Raw genomic sequence first — 14,102 nt, 5'->3', positions numbered from 1 at the left:
GCCTTCAGGGTCTCAGACAAGATTCGTAATTATATGTGATGGCCGACCCTAAACATTGCCCAATAGATTGTGCATTTTGTGCAAATTTTCCATGATCCTCAAAAGAACTGACGTCAACAGTGACAGTGGAGAGACAAAGGAGGGAGTGATAAAATAATAATTATATGGGCTGTTATTACAGCACTATCCCATGAAAATAAATACCAAACTGTGGTGTGTCCTGGTTATTCCCGCTGGTTTATTCCCTGTTAATGTGCAGAGACTGAACACGTTTATAATAAATCAGCCAAACATAATTTGCTATGCTTATTGAGCACTTTCTCCATTCAGCATATCACGTCTCTCTTGGACATAAGAAAACAACAGTCACCAAAGACAATGACTTTTGTTAGAGGGCGAATGTTGTTATCTTTACCGGATGGATGCACTTGAATGAAGATAGGTCGTCTGGGATGCAGTTAACATCACCACATCTGGGTATTTTGTTCTCTCGCACTGTTTTGACGTGACAGGGTTTGACATTGTTATTGACATTTGACATTGATATTGACATTTGACATTGTCTGACAATGTGACATTGTGTGACATTTGTTTCCCTTTGTTCGAAAAGCAGTGGTTACATGACCATTTAGGTACTATTAAGGTAGTTTGCTGCTACTGGCTCATTTGCACTACTGTATGTTGTATATTTGTATGTATTTTAATGGTATATTGTGCTGTGTGTAGTTAATGTATCTTTATGTACTTTTGTTGTACTTTGGGAGAATCCAAAGGAACATTTCCACTGAGGTGGACAATACAGTTAATCTAATCTAAAGTAAGAATAAAAGCATTAGTCTTATGAAATAGATAGATGCTGGATTCTAATAGGCCATGTATTCATAATGTTACATAGGCCTGAATGTACAGCCTAAGTGTTAACAGTAAACTGTAACTGAGTGCTTATTATCCAGAAAAAAGTAAAAAAAAAAAAAAAAAGAAGAAGAAGAAAAAAGTATTTTTATTTCTTGATTAGCATTAATTATGTATTAATGTAAATGTATTAACTAGTTATGGTTAACTAGGACTTATAACCTACTGTTGGGTATACTAACCTATGGGAGTACAATGTATTTTAGAAGCCTACAATAGGTTTAGTACATAATTATACACAATTCATATTTCCCTGTTAAATGTAGGTGGAATACAAGTATGAAGTCGCATAATGGAAATACAGTGCTGTAAAAAAAAAAAAAAAAAAAAAATCCGCCTAGAGTGAATGTACACATCGTGCAGACATTTCACCACTGCATGTTAACATGTACAGTTACACAGTTATGTAATATGCAGTAATGCCTGGAGCATGTTCAGTGTTGAATATAACGTCACAAGTACTTGGAAGGGTCCTAATACTACAGAACTCGATAGTAGCCTCACTAATAGACGAGTGTGGCAGAGTTTTAATTTTGGTGTTTGTGGCTAACAGAGTGAAGGTATACAGAGAAGAGAAATGTAATGTTTGTGAGACAGCGTCGCTGTGAGGAGGGTTCCTCTTGCGAAAGCTGAGCCCCTCCCTGAGCGCATGAGGGCCTCGGTTACAGCTCAGTGGGCGGCGCTTGGCTGGAGGGTGTATCCAATAAAATAGGAACCCCTTGTTCCCTTCACCGGCACGGCACGAGCAACTTCCACACATGAGGCGGCGAGGCTCTCATTCAAACTGAGACGTTTCTGGACCTGAAAAGACGGACTTATTTTACATAGTCGTACACAGCTTTTTTGACGTAGTCACTTTATTTTTAACGTAAGGCAGCTTTTTTCGGGAGATATTTCGTAGTCTGTGTATTTTTTTTTCATTATCCCGCGCGCGCTATCGTAACGTTTGTGCGCGAGCGCGCTAATTAGCTTACAGGCTAGCAAGCACTATTCTTCACGGGACTGATATTCGCAACGTTTGGTAAGTTTAACAACTAACACTTGTTAACAGAGTAAATAGCTCATTGTGGTTTATTCACTCAACATCGTGACTACGATTAACATCACCACTCGATGTTAACGTAAGTCCAATGCTATTGTTAGCCGGAGTTATAAACCATTGTGTTACGTATGCAGTCCTACGAGTTAGCTTATCTGTCTGTTCGTCGGCTGTTACAAGCAGCGTTAATGTATGCTAAACGTGTTGTTTGACAACTTGGTTATCAGGTCATTGACTGTGAGATGACGTTTAACATTAACGTTAGGTTTCTTTCATGCCTACCTCGAACTAAGGTTAATGGCGCAATGTAACCTGTCCTTTATGTTGATGGTAAACTATGGTTAGCAGTGTTGACCATCTGTCCAGCACACACTTGGCAGGTCATTGAAACAGGCTGGAGACGCACGACTGTGCCTGCCCACCCGGAGGATCGGTTGTATATCTACATCCGGTTTCGCCCCCTCTTACGAAAAACTACGTCAAACGATATTGAAAGTGATTATACTGGGGACAGTAGTATACTATAACGGTTATAAGGACATGTTACAGACTGAATGTCAAGTTTAGACCGGTTGAGCCGTTTCTGTACTATCTGCGTGAGGCGGTATGAACGGGCTCGTGATCAGGGCTGTGCTCTATGAATGGATGACGACATGTGCGCACGCAGGAAATAATTATAATGTGTCGTACAGAGAAGGCACTCCTTGTCGCGTAACGGCAATTACCGTGAATAATACTGAGCAAAAGCGGCAATATACTGTAAAATAACTGAAGCGTGTGAGTGAAATTAGAGACCGCTGGTGTCGTATAACGTTACGATTCCTTCCTGCGACATTTACCGAAAATGGCTTCCGATCGTGTGTTTAGGATAGGCAGCTATTAGAACTCCTCCTTCCGGTTCAAGCGTTTACTACTGTTTTTTTCCACGCTCCCTTCGTTGTTTCGTCTTATACAGTATTTTAAAGAACCCGATTCCCCAGTATGAAACCCTTCCTGACGTCGGCGCATTTACTTTGTGCTGTCACTTTATTTACTGTCCCTTTTTTTTACATGATGTCATGAGGGGAGACTGTTATTAAAGCAGGACTTTTCTGTCTTTTGTCTTTTCAGGATGTACCCCTGGTCATCTACAGTTACTGTTGCACAATGGCTGTTAGTACACTCTGCTTGATAGCTCAGCACCAAAGCATCAACAAAAGATCAAGTATAATTACAGGATAGCAATAAGCCCACACCATACCTCTGTTTACCTTACTTGTTTTCTGGTCATTGCCAGATAAACACATTACAAGTTTGCACTGCTAAATCTCAGACATCCTGTGTTAAAACAGGTGGGCCTAAATAACATTTATTTATTTTACCGTTTACCTCTTTATTTTATCAGCTGCTAGCATTATTTAAATACCTATTTTGACAGGTATTCATTCCCTTTAAGATTGTGAAGCAATTCCTCTATAGTCTACAATCATGGTTTCTACAACTGCAACTGCAATAATACTGGCCAGCACAGTAGGGCTGGTGACCCAGACAACTGCTCTGACAGAGTACATGTGGCTGCTGATTGTCGGCTTCATCATCGCCTTCGTCTTAGCCTTTTCTGTGGGTGCCAATGATGTCGCCAACTCATTCGGCACAGCTGTGGGCTCTGGAGTGGTCACCTTGCGACAGGCATGCATTCTGGCCACAGTGTTTGAGACTGTGGGCTCTGTGCTCCTTGGGGCCAAAGTGAGCGAGACCATCCGTAAGGGCATCATTGACGTGGGCATGTACAACGGCTCTGAGCACGTGTTGATGGCTGGATCCATCAGTTCCATGTTCGGTGAGTATCTGCAGCTTATCTTGCAAGTAATTAGACCTGCGGTCAGTGAACTCTGTGAGCAGAGCTTGTTGGCACAAAGGGCCTGGCACCGTTTGGTTCTTGCAACTATAAAATGTAAACTTCAAGCCAACACGAGGATAGGGCTGTAATTTATTGATGTAAATTACTCAATCGTGTTTGCATGTTTTTATTTGTATCACTTAACTGAAACATTTCTCAACTTGCTTTGCTAGGAAATTTCTGATTTAAACTGTGAAAAAACAACAAAAATATATCTTATGAAAAGGCTGCAAAAAGTTTTAACATTTAGCAGATTCTGCTGTGTTTTGTCACAATAGAGGAGACCCTAAGACTTTTTTTAAGAGTGGTCTGAACAGGTATGTGTAGAAACTGAGATGAGGTCAATATGTCTATTCTAATGTGATCAATTTATTTATTCCCATTAGGCTCTGCTGTGTGGCAGCTGGCCGCTTCCTTCCTTAAGCTCCCCATCTCTGGAACACACTGCATTGTTGGTGCTACAATCGGCTTCTCATTGGTTGCCAGAGGCCAGCAGGGAGTCAAGTGGCTTGAACTCCTCCGTATCGGTAAGTCAGACACTCTAATCAGCTGACCTAGAAATGTTCTCAGTGTTTGGTTGAATTGCATCACGGGCTATATTAATGTAATGGCAGGGCGTGACTGGTAATGCAGTGTTATCATAATACATTAGTGTTTTTGTCTGTGTTGAGGATATCAATATCCAGGTCAACAATCCAGTGTTAGAAAATTATGACCTCCTTTTAGGTTCAGAGCTAAATCCACAACATAAACAATCTGAAATGTATAAGATTCATAAATCTTTGATTCCAGTAGTCACTAATGTGTTGGGAGATTGGAGTTGGCTGTTCAGATGGAGGAAGATGAGACATTTGATAAGCATTCAAGGCATGTCAGAGAGAATTAGTCAACTTTACTCGCAGCTTTACAGGAATATAAAGCGGTACTAGTTTCACAATTTATTTCTCACATTTGTTGCATTAGATGGTAGATTTCAGACCCATGTTCCTCTATAGAAAGCCCAAACCTGTTGCAGACTGTTTTACCAATGGAAAAAAAACTGAATCACAAATAATAAAATGTTAGTTATTCAGTTAGGGCAAGGAACTGAATTTTTTTGATGTCACAGTAAGAAGCCTTGTTGATTTAATGGCTGAATGAAGTGTAAAATGATCCACCTGCCTAACCATGGGACAGGTAGCTGTGCTGCCAAAATAGCCAAAGAATGTCCACTGTTCAGTTATTATCCGCAATTCCTTGAAGAAAATGTAAGTGTAGATATGTAATCTTCTTGTATTCAAGGAAGGGTAGGATGATTAATTTTTTTTTTGTGCGGGATATTACATTTCCACTAAATGGCATTGCTCATATTTCTTTAATTTGCAGTTGGTTCCTGGTTCCTGAGTCCCCTTTTGTCTGGAATGATGTCAGCCATTGTTTTCTACTTTGTGCGCATGTTCATCTTACACAAGGTAAGCTGGCTGTTATCAAATGATGGATTGTGTATTTTATGAGTGAGATGAGAATCTTCCAGAGTGATGCTATTAGGTCAGTTTCAACACTGCAAAAGTCCAGACTCAAAATGTAATTGAGGAAATGTTTTGCTACATGGCAAGAATAAAGCGACTGTTCTCTGAAGCAGTTCCTCATTCACATCAGCCAGGTTCAAATTACCACCATGCCCTTGTTTTGTCATCAGCTGTAACCTGACTGTAAGATGCGGCATTTCTGTTCATACTGTGGAATTTGTATTTCTGACTTGGTGTTTGTCTCATCCCTGTAGAAAGACCCTGTGCCTAATGGATTGAAGGCTCTGCCTGTCTTCTATGCCATTACGATGGGAATCAACGTGTTCTCCATCATGTTCACTGGAGCTCCGAGTGAGTATCATTGTTTGATTCATTTTGCTCTGCATGCCTGCCCACAGCCACAGCTTAAAATAAAGGGCTCCCTCAGACAGGCGGATGCCCACACGTATTCCAGACTGAACCAGACTGTTTACCATTTTCACAGAAGCTGTGTTTATTTTAACATGTTTTTGGAGGCTCTCTTGCTTGTGGTTCTATGTGGGTCATAGCTGGAATGAAGTTTTAGAGCGGAGAACAACAGGGAGATGGAAATAAGATTTCACTTAACTCTTGACGTCACTGTCTGTGCCCTTCAGACATGAAGCAGGAAAAGAGAAGTAAATTGGATGTTGGAAATGGTCATAGCTGTCTGCTGCCTGTAGTTGTATTGCTGCTCAGAATTTGTTGAGTAATGCTCTGAATACTTGTTGGCTTTTTCGTCTTCCGAATCCCATCATTAAACGAGCAACTTTTGCTCCTTTGTTCTTTTCTCTCTACAGGGCCTAAAAGTTCAAGATGTTAGCTGGCCTGGGCCATTAAATGGCTGCTACAGGCCAGAGTTTGACCAGATATGGTGCGCTGATGTGTGCATGCACATCAGCAGCACACTCACAGAAAGGAGATCACTTGCGGTTCCAGCATAGCCCATAACCCTGCTAAATCAGGCACATTCTGTACAGTTGTGTGAAGTCCCTCACACCTCAGCACACTGTACATGAGGACCTGTACATGGGTACCTCACATATGAAAGGTGCGAAATTGCATTTGAGACACCCTGACTCACTCACTGCATCTTCTATGAAGTTGGGTGTAGATTTAAGTTGGGATTTCACCTTTTTATATTCACGTGGACATCATAGTATCCATATAATGTAGGTGATGGCAAATTGACACACACAGGCAAAGGACATTTAATTTTGGGATAATCATCGATTCCTGCATGATTAGTTTCCCATAAGACAAAGCATGAATCACAGCTTATTCAGTATCCATCGCTTGGCAACAGAAAATACTCAGTTTTGCTAGTCTACCACCCTGACACACAGGACAACAGCAGCTCATTATTGCTGATATTTGCACTCAAATACCACAGTGGTATCTGCAGCCAGCTGAGTACAGTATGTTAGGTTTCCTGTGATAGGACTTGGCGTTCCCCTGATCTAGAGCCTATCGTAGTGGTGCGATTGGACACCAGGCATCCCACAGCACATTCCTGTACTCAATATATACACCAGTGCCAGAGACCTCAGGTCAGCATGTGCATGCAATTTGGGCTAAAAGAATTTGAGGGTCAGCTGTCGATCCTGAACAGATGAGACTTGGTGTGACTTAGGTTCTTCTCACCTTATAAATCACTCTGCTGTCACTGTACTGCAGCCTCATTCATTGTGAAATGAAATTCTTCCCACAAACACAATTATGCCATAATTCCTACCCTCTTAAAATGTTCCACATATATTTTAACTAAGCATCTTGGAGATGATAGTAGGAACTCCTCCCTACATCTGCCTAACTGACCCTGAATTCAGTCAAAGCCTTCAGATAAATTTCACAGCCTGTTTTGATATGCAGGTGTAAAGGTTTATTTGTGCACCAGTGTATGATTCAAAGTGCTGAGTGTCATAGTGACAGTACATTTTGACCCCCCCACCAGCCTCAATTGACAAACTTCAATGCGTTTAGCTGGATACAAATTTTCTGCCTGGGTTACCCTGTGGAAAACAAACACCCAGCGGCGTCGGTTGCTCTGGGGACACCAAACAATCGGCAAACATAAAACTGATCCTCTCATCTCGGTATACATGACTTATTTTAACCTGAGCCATAGTCCTGAAACAAAATCTTTAGCATCTTCAGAGGCTGCCATTTTCGCGGATAGATACTTATTGTAAGGAGTGAATGCTGGGCTTACAGATCCCTTCAGTGCTGGTACTTAATGCAGCTGTCACTTAATCCTGATACTCTTGGTAAGTGCTACAGTGGGTCCTAGACAAAAGTGAGGACAAATAACCAAAGTGAGTCATAAACTGCCATTCAACCGTTCCTATAAACGAGGTTTGTGGTGAGATGCACATATATAGTAGTGGAAAAAAACCAACAGACCATGTTATTGTGTAATGTAGGCCAGGGGATCCAGAGGTTTCAGGGAGGGGTTTGGAACGCAGCCGTGGTTAAGTTCCATTTCCTGTGTAGTCCTATTCATCCCACTGCATGGCTGTGGTATAAACTCACCCCTTTGTGAGGGAGTGTTTATGAGACTGCTATACTCAGGCTAGTTTTTAAACCCTCTTTTATATTTGGTAAGAAGTTGACTACAAACAAGTCACTGACAGAATAGTATTCACATGAATGCTGTCAGGCCCCCTTTTTCATTATCCTTTTGGGGGTTTTTTTGGCCCTTTTTTTTTTTTTTTTTAAATTCCCTGTAGTGTTTACTGCCAAGCTGAATCACACCTGTCCCTGAATGTCTCATGTATACGAGCCGACGTACTCCAGTTAGGAGCAGGAGCCTCAGCTGTTACAGAGCTGTCTTCCGGTTTTTCCTCTTATGCCCGTCCAGTCCTGAAGGGAGTGAGCTTCCATTGCGTAACTAAATAAACATCAGTTAGGTGCTCTGCAGTCTCATGCTGCAGCGTGACTCAGTGGAGAGAGTGCACTGTGTGGACTCTGCCCTTCAATGAACACGGCGACCGAGACACTTATCTCTTTGCCTTGGCCCTCATTTCCTTTTTGTTTATCCTAAAACTTCCCAAACCGTCCCGAGCTAGTGGAAGCGTTTGTTTTTTAATTATGCACGGCTAAGGTCACCTCACCAGTGGTGGTGTTGTTTCAGCAGCTCTTGTTTTTGTTTTCTCCTAACCACACTGCTGACGTGCATTCTCCGTATGATAAAGATGACTGGTTCCCCTGGGATATGTAAATGGTTGCTTTCTCCCAGCATGTGCTGCATTGTATCTACCTCTGCTGCACCGGCTTTGCTGCAGTCTTGGCAAGATGGTGTCCTTATTGCTACAGCAAACAGCTCCAGTGAATGACCCTCCACCTCCTCTCTTTCCCCTTTTCTTCATAACTTATGTTGCCTTTTAAGGAACTCATGTGCAGTTTTAGCAGGACATTTTGGGGTCATGGTGACAATGTTGCTCATTCACCTTTTTACGTGTTGCATCACATCTTGGGGAACACATGCTTTCCATATTTAACTAGGATGTGGCACAATGAGGCAATGCAGTCATGCTTGTAATGTTAACAACTAGAGCCAAGAGATGACTGGTATTGTCAAATATGAACTAAGTTATTGTCATTTCCCTGTAGTTAAATTTCATTTATAGGTGCCATAAATGTTTGAAATAAAAAACACAAGTTCCTCCTCCTGTTGGCTTAGTAATACTAGCTTGTCTTACATTTGACATAGTCTCATAAAACTGTTTTCAGTATTTTCTGTATTTCAGTCAACTTTCTGTGTTGTAATTTAGAGGTAGCACTAGCTGCCTTGTTTTTTAAAACTGCCTTTCTCTATTTGCCTTTGTCTGATTGTGGCCTTGGCACCTGGCGGTCCTTCAGTGCTGGGATTTGACAAGATCCCTTGGTGGGGCATCCTGCTCATCTCATTAGGCGTGTCTGTGCTGACCGCCATTGGGGTCTGGTTCTTCGTCTGCCCTCACCTCAAGAAGAAGATCGAACGTAAGTCACTTACTTTTTTGATTTTTGGCTACCTGATGACTCAATTTTCTAATCTGTCACCAGTCTCTGCTGACCACTGAAAAGGATAGTTACCCCAAAAGCGAGGGATTTAGCTTTGCACCTGTAACCTCAACCTTTTCACCCTGAGGGCTCATATTAATCCAGCAAATGGAGCTCAGGGATATTTTGCCATAATGGAGTTGCTCTAATGAAACTCATCCAAATTTATTGTCAAGAGTGTTTGTTCTGTAATCCTGGATTAAAGAAAAAATCCAGGAACCATCCGCATTTACACACCAATAGTGTGGCTTTGGTGTTTAGTGAAAAAGCCATTTGTTTGAACCTTTTTTGAATGTTTTGCACATCCCTAGTAGTTGTACTACAAAGGTAGTTTGCAACTAGTTTTCAGTAGAACAAACAATATAAATCTTACTTTTTCTCTACAAACCTGCTCATCAGAGAGAAATCTTAACATAGTTTTTGATTGTGATATGATCAACCTGTCAACTGTGTTCTTTCATAATGAAAGACAGACAGCGGGTTTATCTGACCAAGCACAATCGGCCTACATCAGCCACCATCCAGTAGACAAGCAGCCTAATTGGGTCATAGTGATCCACTAATTGGTCTAACCTCCTTGACTAAAATAAGCCCGGGTTGACTTAAGGTGTTTGACATGGCTTTTGCAGTGCATGTGTGGGGAGGAGGCTGACTGCCTGCTCTAGCTCTGGCTCTGACCAGTTTGGATGACGCAATGGAGCCAGCTAGTCAGAATACTCCTGGGATTATCACATAGAAAATGTTGGCATGAAAGATCTGATTCATTCTAAAACCACAAACAAATGTCATGTGAGCCACAGGCTGTGTTGAGTCTTACCGTCTTTCATGAGTTGAACTGTCAGTGGTAGAGTAAATATGTTCCTTGTAAGGTCATAATCCACTTATCTGATCCTGTGAACACAGCGGCTCGCTTTTGAACACAGGTAACGTTGCATTAATAGGACAAAGGTTTTTTTTTGACTCTGGTTATGCAATTCTGATGCCTCCCTACAGTTCAGGCTGAAAGGAAACCCATGTGCTGTGCTGTGCTGTATATGTTTGGACATGATCCCAGCAATATCTCAAACATCTCTTCCCCACCCCCCCTCTAGGAGATATCAAGTCTTCCAGTCCTTCTGAGAGCCCCCTGATGGAGAAGAGGGAGCTGAGAGAGGCCCACTGTCCAATCCTGAAACCAACTGCTAAGGAGACGCCTACCACCCCAGGTGTCAATCAAACCCCCTCTGCTCAACCCCAGGCTGCCCCTGAGGAGCGCAGGGTGGCGTTTGACATTGGAGATTCTGATGATCTTGACAATAACAAGGAACGCAAGGTGGCGTTTGACATCGGAGATTCTGATGACACAGACGACAGCATTTCAAATGGTGGTAAGTATGCCAACAAGCTTTAATGTAGCTTGAATGGTATGTTACTCTTCTGCTTCGTATGTATGTATGTATATCATGAAATGAAACATGAAGTTGATGGAACTTTAAGATTTAGGAAAGTAAAATCTTTACCCCTTTCTTCAGCCCCCAAACAGCAGTCAAACAATCAGGTCCAGGCCAACAACCAGCAAGTCCAGCAAAGCAATGGCTCCACAAATGCTGCCAATCAGGTCCAGTTCAACAACCAGGTTCAGTTCAACAACAGGCCAGCACAGTTACCAAGTAACGGTTACAGCCAGTACCACACAGTCCACAAGGACTCTGGCCTGTATAAGGACCTACTGCACAAGCTCCACCTGGCCAAGGTTGGCGACTGCATGGGCGAAGGAGGTGACCGACCTATCCGGCGCAACAACAGTTACACCTCCTACACCATGGCCATCATCGGCATGCATGGAGACTTCAAGCATAAAGACGCAGACTTCCGTGCCAGTGAGGATAGCGACAAGGGCACGACTGGTCAGGAAAGGAAGCGTGTGCGTATGGACAGTTACACTAGCTACTGCAATGCTGTGGCAGAGCACACGACTCCCGAAGGCCTGGGAGAGGGTGATGTGACACTAGAAATGGCGAAGGAGGACGCGGGTAGCAGCCAAAGCTCTCTGGATGAAGATGGGCTTGAGGCAGATAAGCCAGAAGTCTCAACTCTCTTCCAGTTCCTCCAGATTCTCACTGCCTGCTTCGGTTCCTTCGCCCATGGAGGAAACGATGTGAGGTATGCAGAGTCCTTTGCGAAGGTCATGTTATTATCAGCCATCAGGCTGTTGTTCACATGTTAATAACAGTCAGACAGGGCACATGATGTTCGCCTGATGACTGATAATAACTTGTCACCTTCCTGATGACTGATGGATGCCACTTTTTTGTTTCTCTTGCATGTTGTTGACATTTCAACCTATTTAAGTCAGAATCTTTGTCCACTGTTGAAATAATCTCATTATTTCCTCTTCAGTAATGCCATTGGACCATTGGTAGCCCTGTGGCTGGTTTACCAATCCAGCAGTGTTTATTCAAATGAACCCACACCCATTTGGCTGCTGCTGTACGGTGGTGTGGGCATCTGCGCTGGACTCTGGGTGTGGGGTCGCAGAGTGATCCAGACTATGGGCAAAGACCTTACTCCCATTACCCCCTCAAGGTACAGACTCCAGACAGTGCAGAACCTGTTTTTCCTCAGTCATAAAACCACATCCTCCCCAGACATTACCAGCCTTTGAATTTAGTGAGCATGTTCAGACCCATCCACCTGAGAGACATGAGTGTTTTCTGTTTTTTTCCCCTGCAGTGGTTTCAGCATTGAACTGGCCTCAGCCCTGACTGTCGTGGTAGCCTCTAACATTGGCCTGCCTGTCTCTACCACCCACTGCAAGGTAAGCTGGGCAAACACTGTGGTCTGGGAACTAGGCTGAGACACGGGGGAAGAAACTATTCAGTGAGAGGGAAGCAAACAGGAAGCCAGCCTGGTCAATGTGGAGCAACCTCCTCCACAGTAAAAAATTAACATTTTAGGTACAGACCGATAAATTAAAGGAAGATGATGGGATTTATCTGATGACTGCTGTATTTCCAGGTGGGCTCTGTGGTTGCAGTAGGATGGCTGCGCTCAAGGAAGGCCGTAGACTGGCGCCTGTTCAGAAACATCTTCATGGCGTGGTTTGTGACTGTGCCCATCTCTGGCCTGATCAGTGCTGCCATCATGGCCATCTTCATCCACGGCATCCTGAAACCATGAGGCTGCACCCCGAGCAGGGGAGGAGAAAGAAACCACTCCAGTGCGCACCAAGAGAAAAGGAGTAAAGTTGTAAGGCCAAATTATATCGCTTACCTCAAGCCAACAACTTTGGAAGAAAAAGGAAAAAAAATGTTTGCAAGGACTTGTGAAATGGGCCTGTGGTTCTTGGCTGCATCATTTTCAACCTAGAATTTGCTGTTTGTTCCAGTTGGGCCACATTACTTCCTGTGGGAAACTTGCATATCTTTTGTTCTGACTTGCTTTTTTTCATATCTCATCATTCTGTAAAGAGTTAATCAAAAAGCATCAACTGATTTTTTTTTTTTCTTCTAATACTCATTCTTCCATTTTTTTACGTTGCAATTATGTATATACAACCATGCTGTTTTAATTTTGTTTTACATGTTAGAAAGAAATGAACAATTAAAATGCAATATTAGCCTTTTGCAGATGTAACTCTCCAGTCATAACACATGCTGAAAGTAACGTAGATGCAAAATGGAGTATTTTTAGGTGGAAAAACAAGTTTACTGGAGTGTATGTGTGTGTTTCCCCTCCAATTCCAAGTATTTGTTACTGATGAATTGATATTGTGCATCTGGCCTCTTGGTATTCCCCAAACTGGGACACTTGTATTTCCTGTTTTTTGTTATAGAACAATATTGACTTAAAACTGTAAGTGAATAGAGGTTGGTGACAGTGTTTTCTACCTAAATTATGTGACCACATTCACAGCACAATGACACACTATTATCTGAATAGTTTACTATGGTACAAGCACTAATTGTACACACTGGATGATCCCCTGCAGAATGGTATGTGAAATACTGTATCATTAGCATAAGAAGATGGCATACTTCTGGCAGGAAATGACAAAGCCCTTATTGTTAAAATCAATGATCTTTGATCAGAATCTCCCGATGCTCTACATTCACTGTCAGCGCAGAAACAACTGCCTGAAATAACTAGGTTACTTGAATTTGTGAAATATAACAGCAGAATGTCAGCGCTCTCAAACAAGACCTTAAGTCTCCTGTTTAAACTTGATTACATCATCTTTGCAGGTTAAATGCTTTAGAACTGCTCAGCCTCATTTTTCTAGTTCACCATGTATCAGCTACTTCCCAGTATTGTTTTTCTCTGGAGTTTGCACCTACCTAGACATTTTGGGTTGCTCTAGCTTTCCTCTCTTGGGCCATAGAAGCTGATTGAGGTTGTAAATCGGGGAGGAACAGGAACCTAAACCTAGAAGTTATATCTAAGGTGGTGATTTGGAGTTGAGCTGATCTGATCTCTTGTTTGAGTGAGGGCGGACATAACGTTGCATGCCACCAACGCGTGGTCATTTGGCTGCAGTACTAAATGCATTTTTAGACCTATAGATGCTATAGTTGCCTTAATTGTTTTATTTTCCCTTAGGAACCAAAGAAAAGAGTTATTTTTTTTGTTTGTTTGTTTTTTAAATGCACATCAACATACAACATCCACACTTGTGGATGAAAAGCAAAAAAATAAATAAAAATGGGAAAACACTGATGTTGAACTT

General features: G+C 42.3%; 1 protein-coding gene across 1 annotated transcript; it reads left to right on the top strand.

Moving 5' to 3' along the window:
* The first annotated feature begins 1,627 nt into the window (after positions 1 to 1,627).
* slc20a1b (solute carrier family 20 member 1b) lies at positions 1,628 to 14,093 on the top strand. Its single transcript, XM_084383618.1, has 11 exons — positions 1,628 to 1,933; positions 3,062 to 3,770; positions 4,217 to 4,357; positions 5,196 to 5,281; positions 5,593 to 5,689; positions 9,218 to 9,337; positions 10,489 to 10,764; positions 10,909 to 11,539; positions 11,777 to 11,962; positions 12,110 to 12,194; positions 12,395 to 14,093. Exons 2-11 carry the CDS (start codon positions 3,419 to 3,421, stop codon positions 12,554 to 12,556), a joined length of 2,136 nt encoding a protein of 711 aa, XP_084239744.1. The 5' UTR covers positions 1,628 to 1,933; positions 3,062 to 3,418; the 3' UTR covers positions 12,557 to 14,093.
* Positions 14,094 to 14,102: the final 9 nt, after the last annotated feature.

This window comes from Pagrus pagrus (genome assembly GCF_965226575.1).
Source record: "Pagrus pagrus genome assembly, chromosome: 19".
NCBI lineage: Eukaryota > Metazoa > Chordata > Actinopteri > Spariformes > Sparidae > Pagrus > Pagrus pagrus.
The sequence above is the reverse complement of the archived record's forward strand: the minus strand, read 5'-3'. Positions and strand labels throughout refer to the sequence as shown.

What these genes read in the sequence shown, in the direction of transcription:
- slc20a1b (XM_084383618.1), top strand. Translation starts at nt 3,419, where the DNA reads ATGGTTTCTACAACTGCAACTGCAATAATACTGGCCAGCACAGTAGGG. An exon ending in GCTTGAACTCCTCCGTATCG is followed by an intron (nt 4,358 to 5,195) that starts GTAAGTCAGACA and finishes TTTAATTTGCAG; the next exon opens with TTGGTTCCTGGTTCCTGAGT. An exon ending in CATGGAGGAAACGATGTGAG is followed by an intron (nt 11,540 to 11,776) that starts GTATGCAGAGTC and finishes TTTCCTCTTCAG; the next exon opens with TAATGCCATTGGACCATTGG.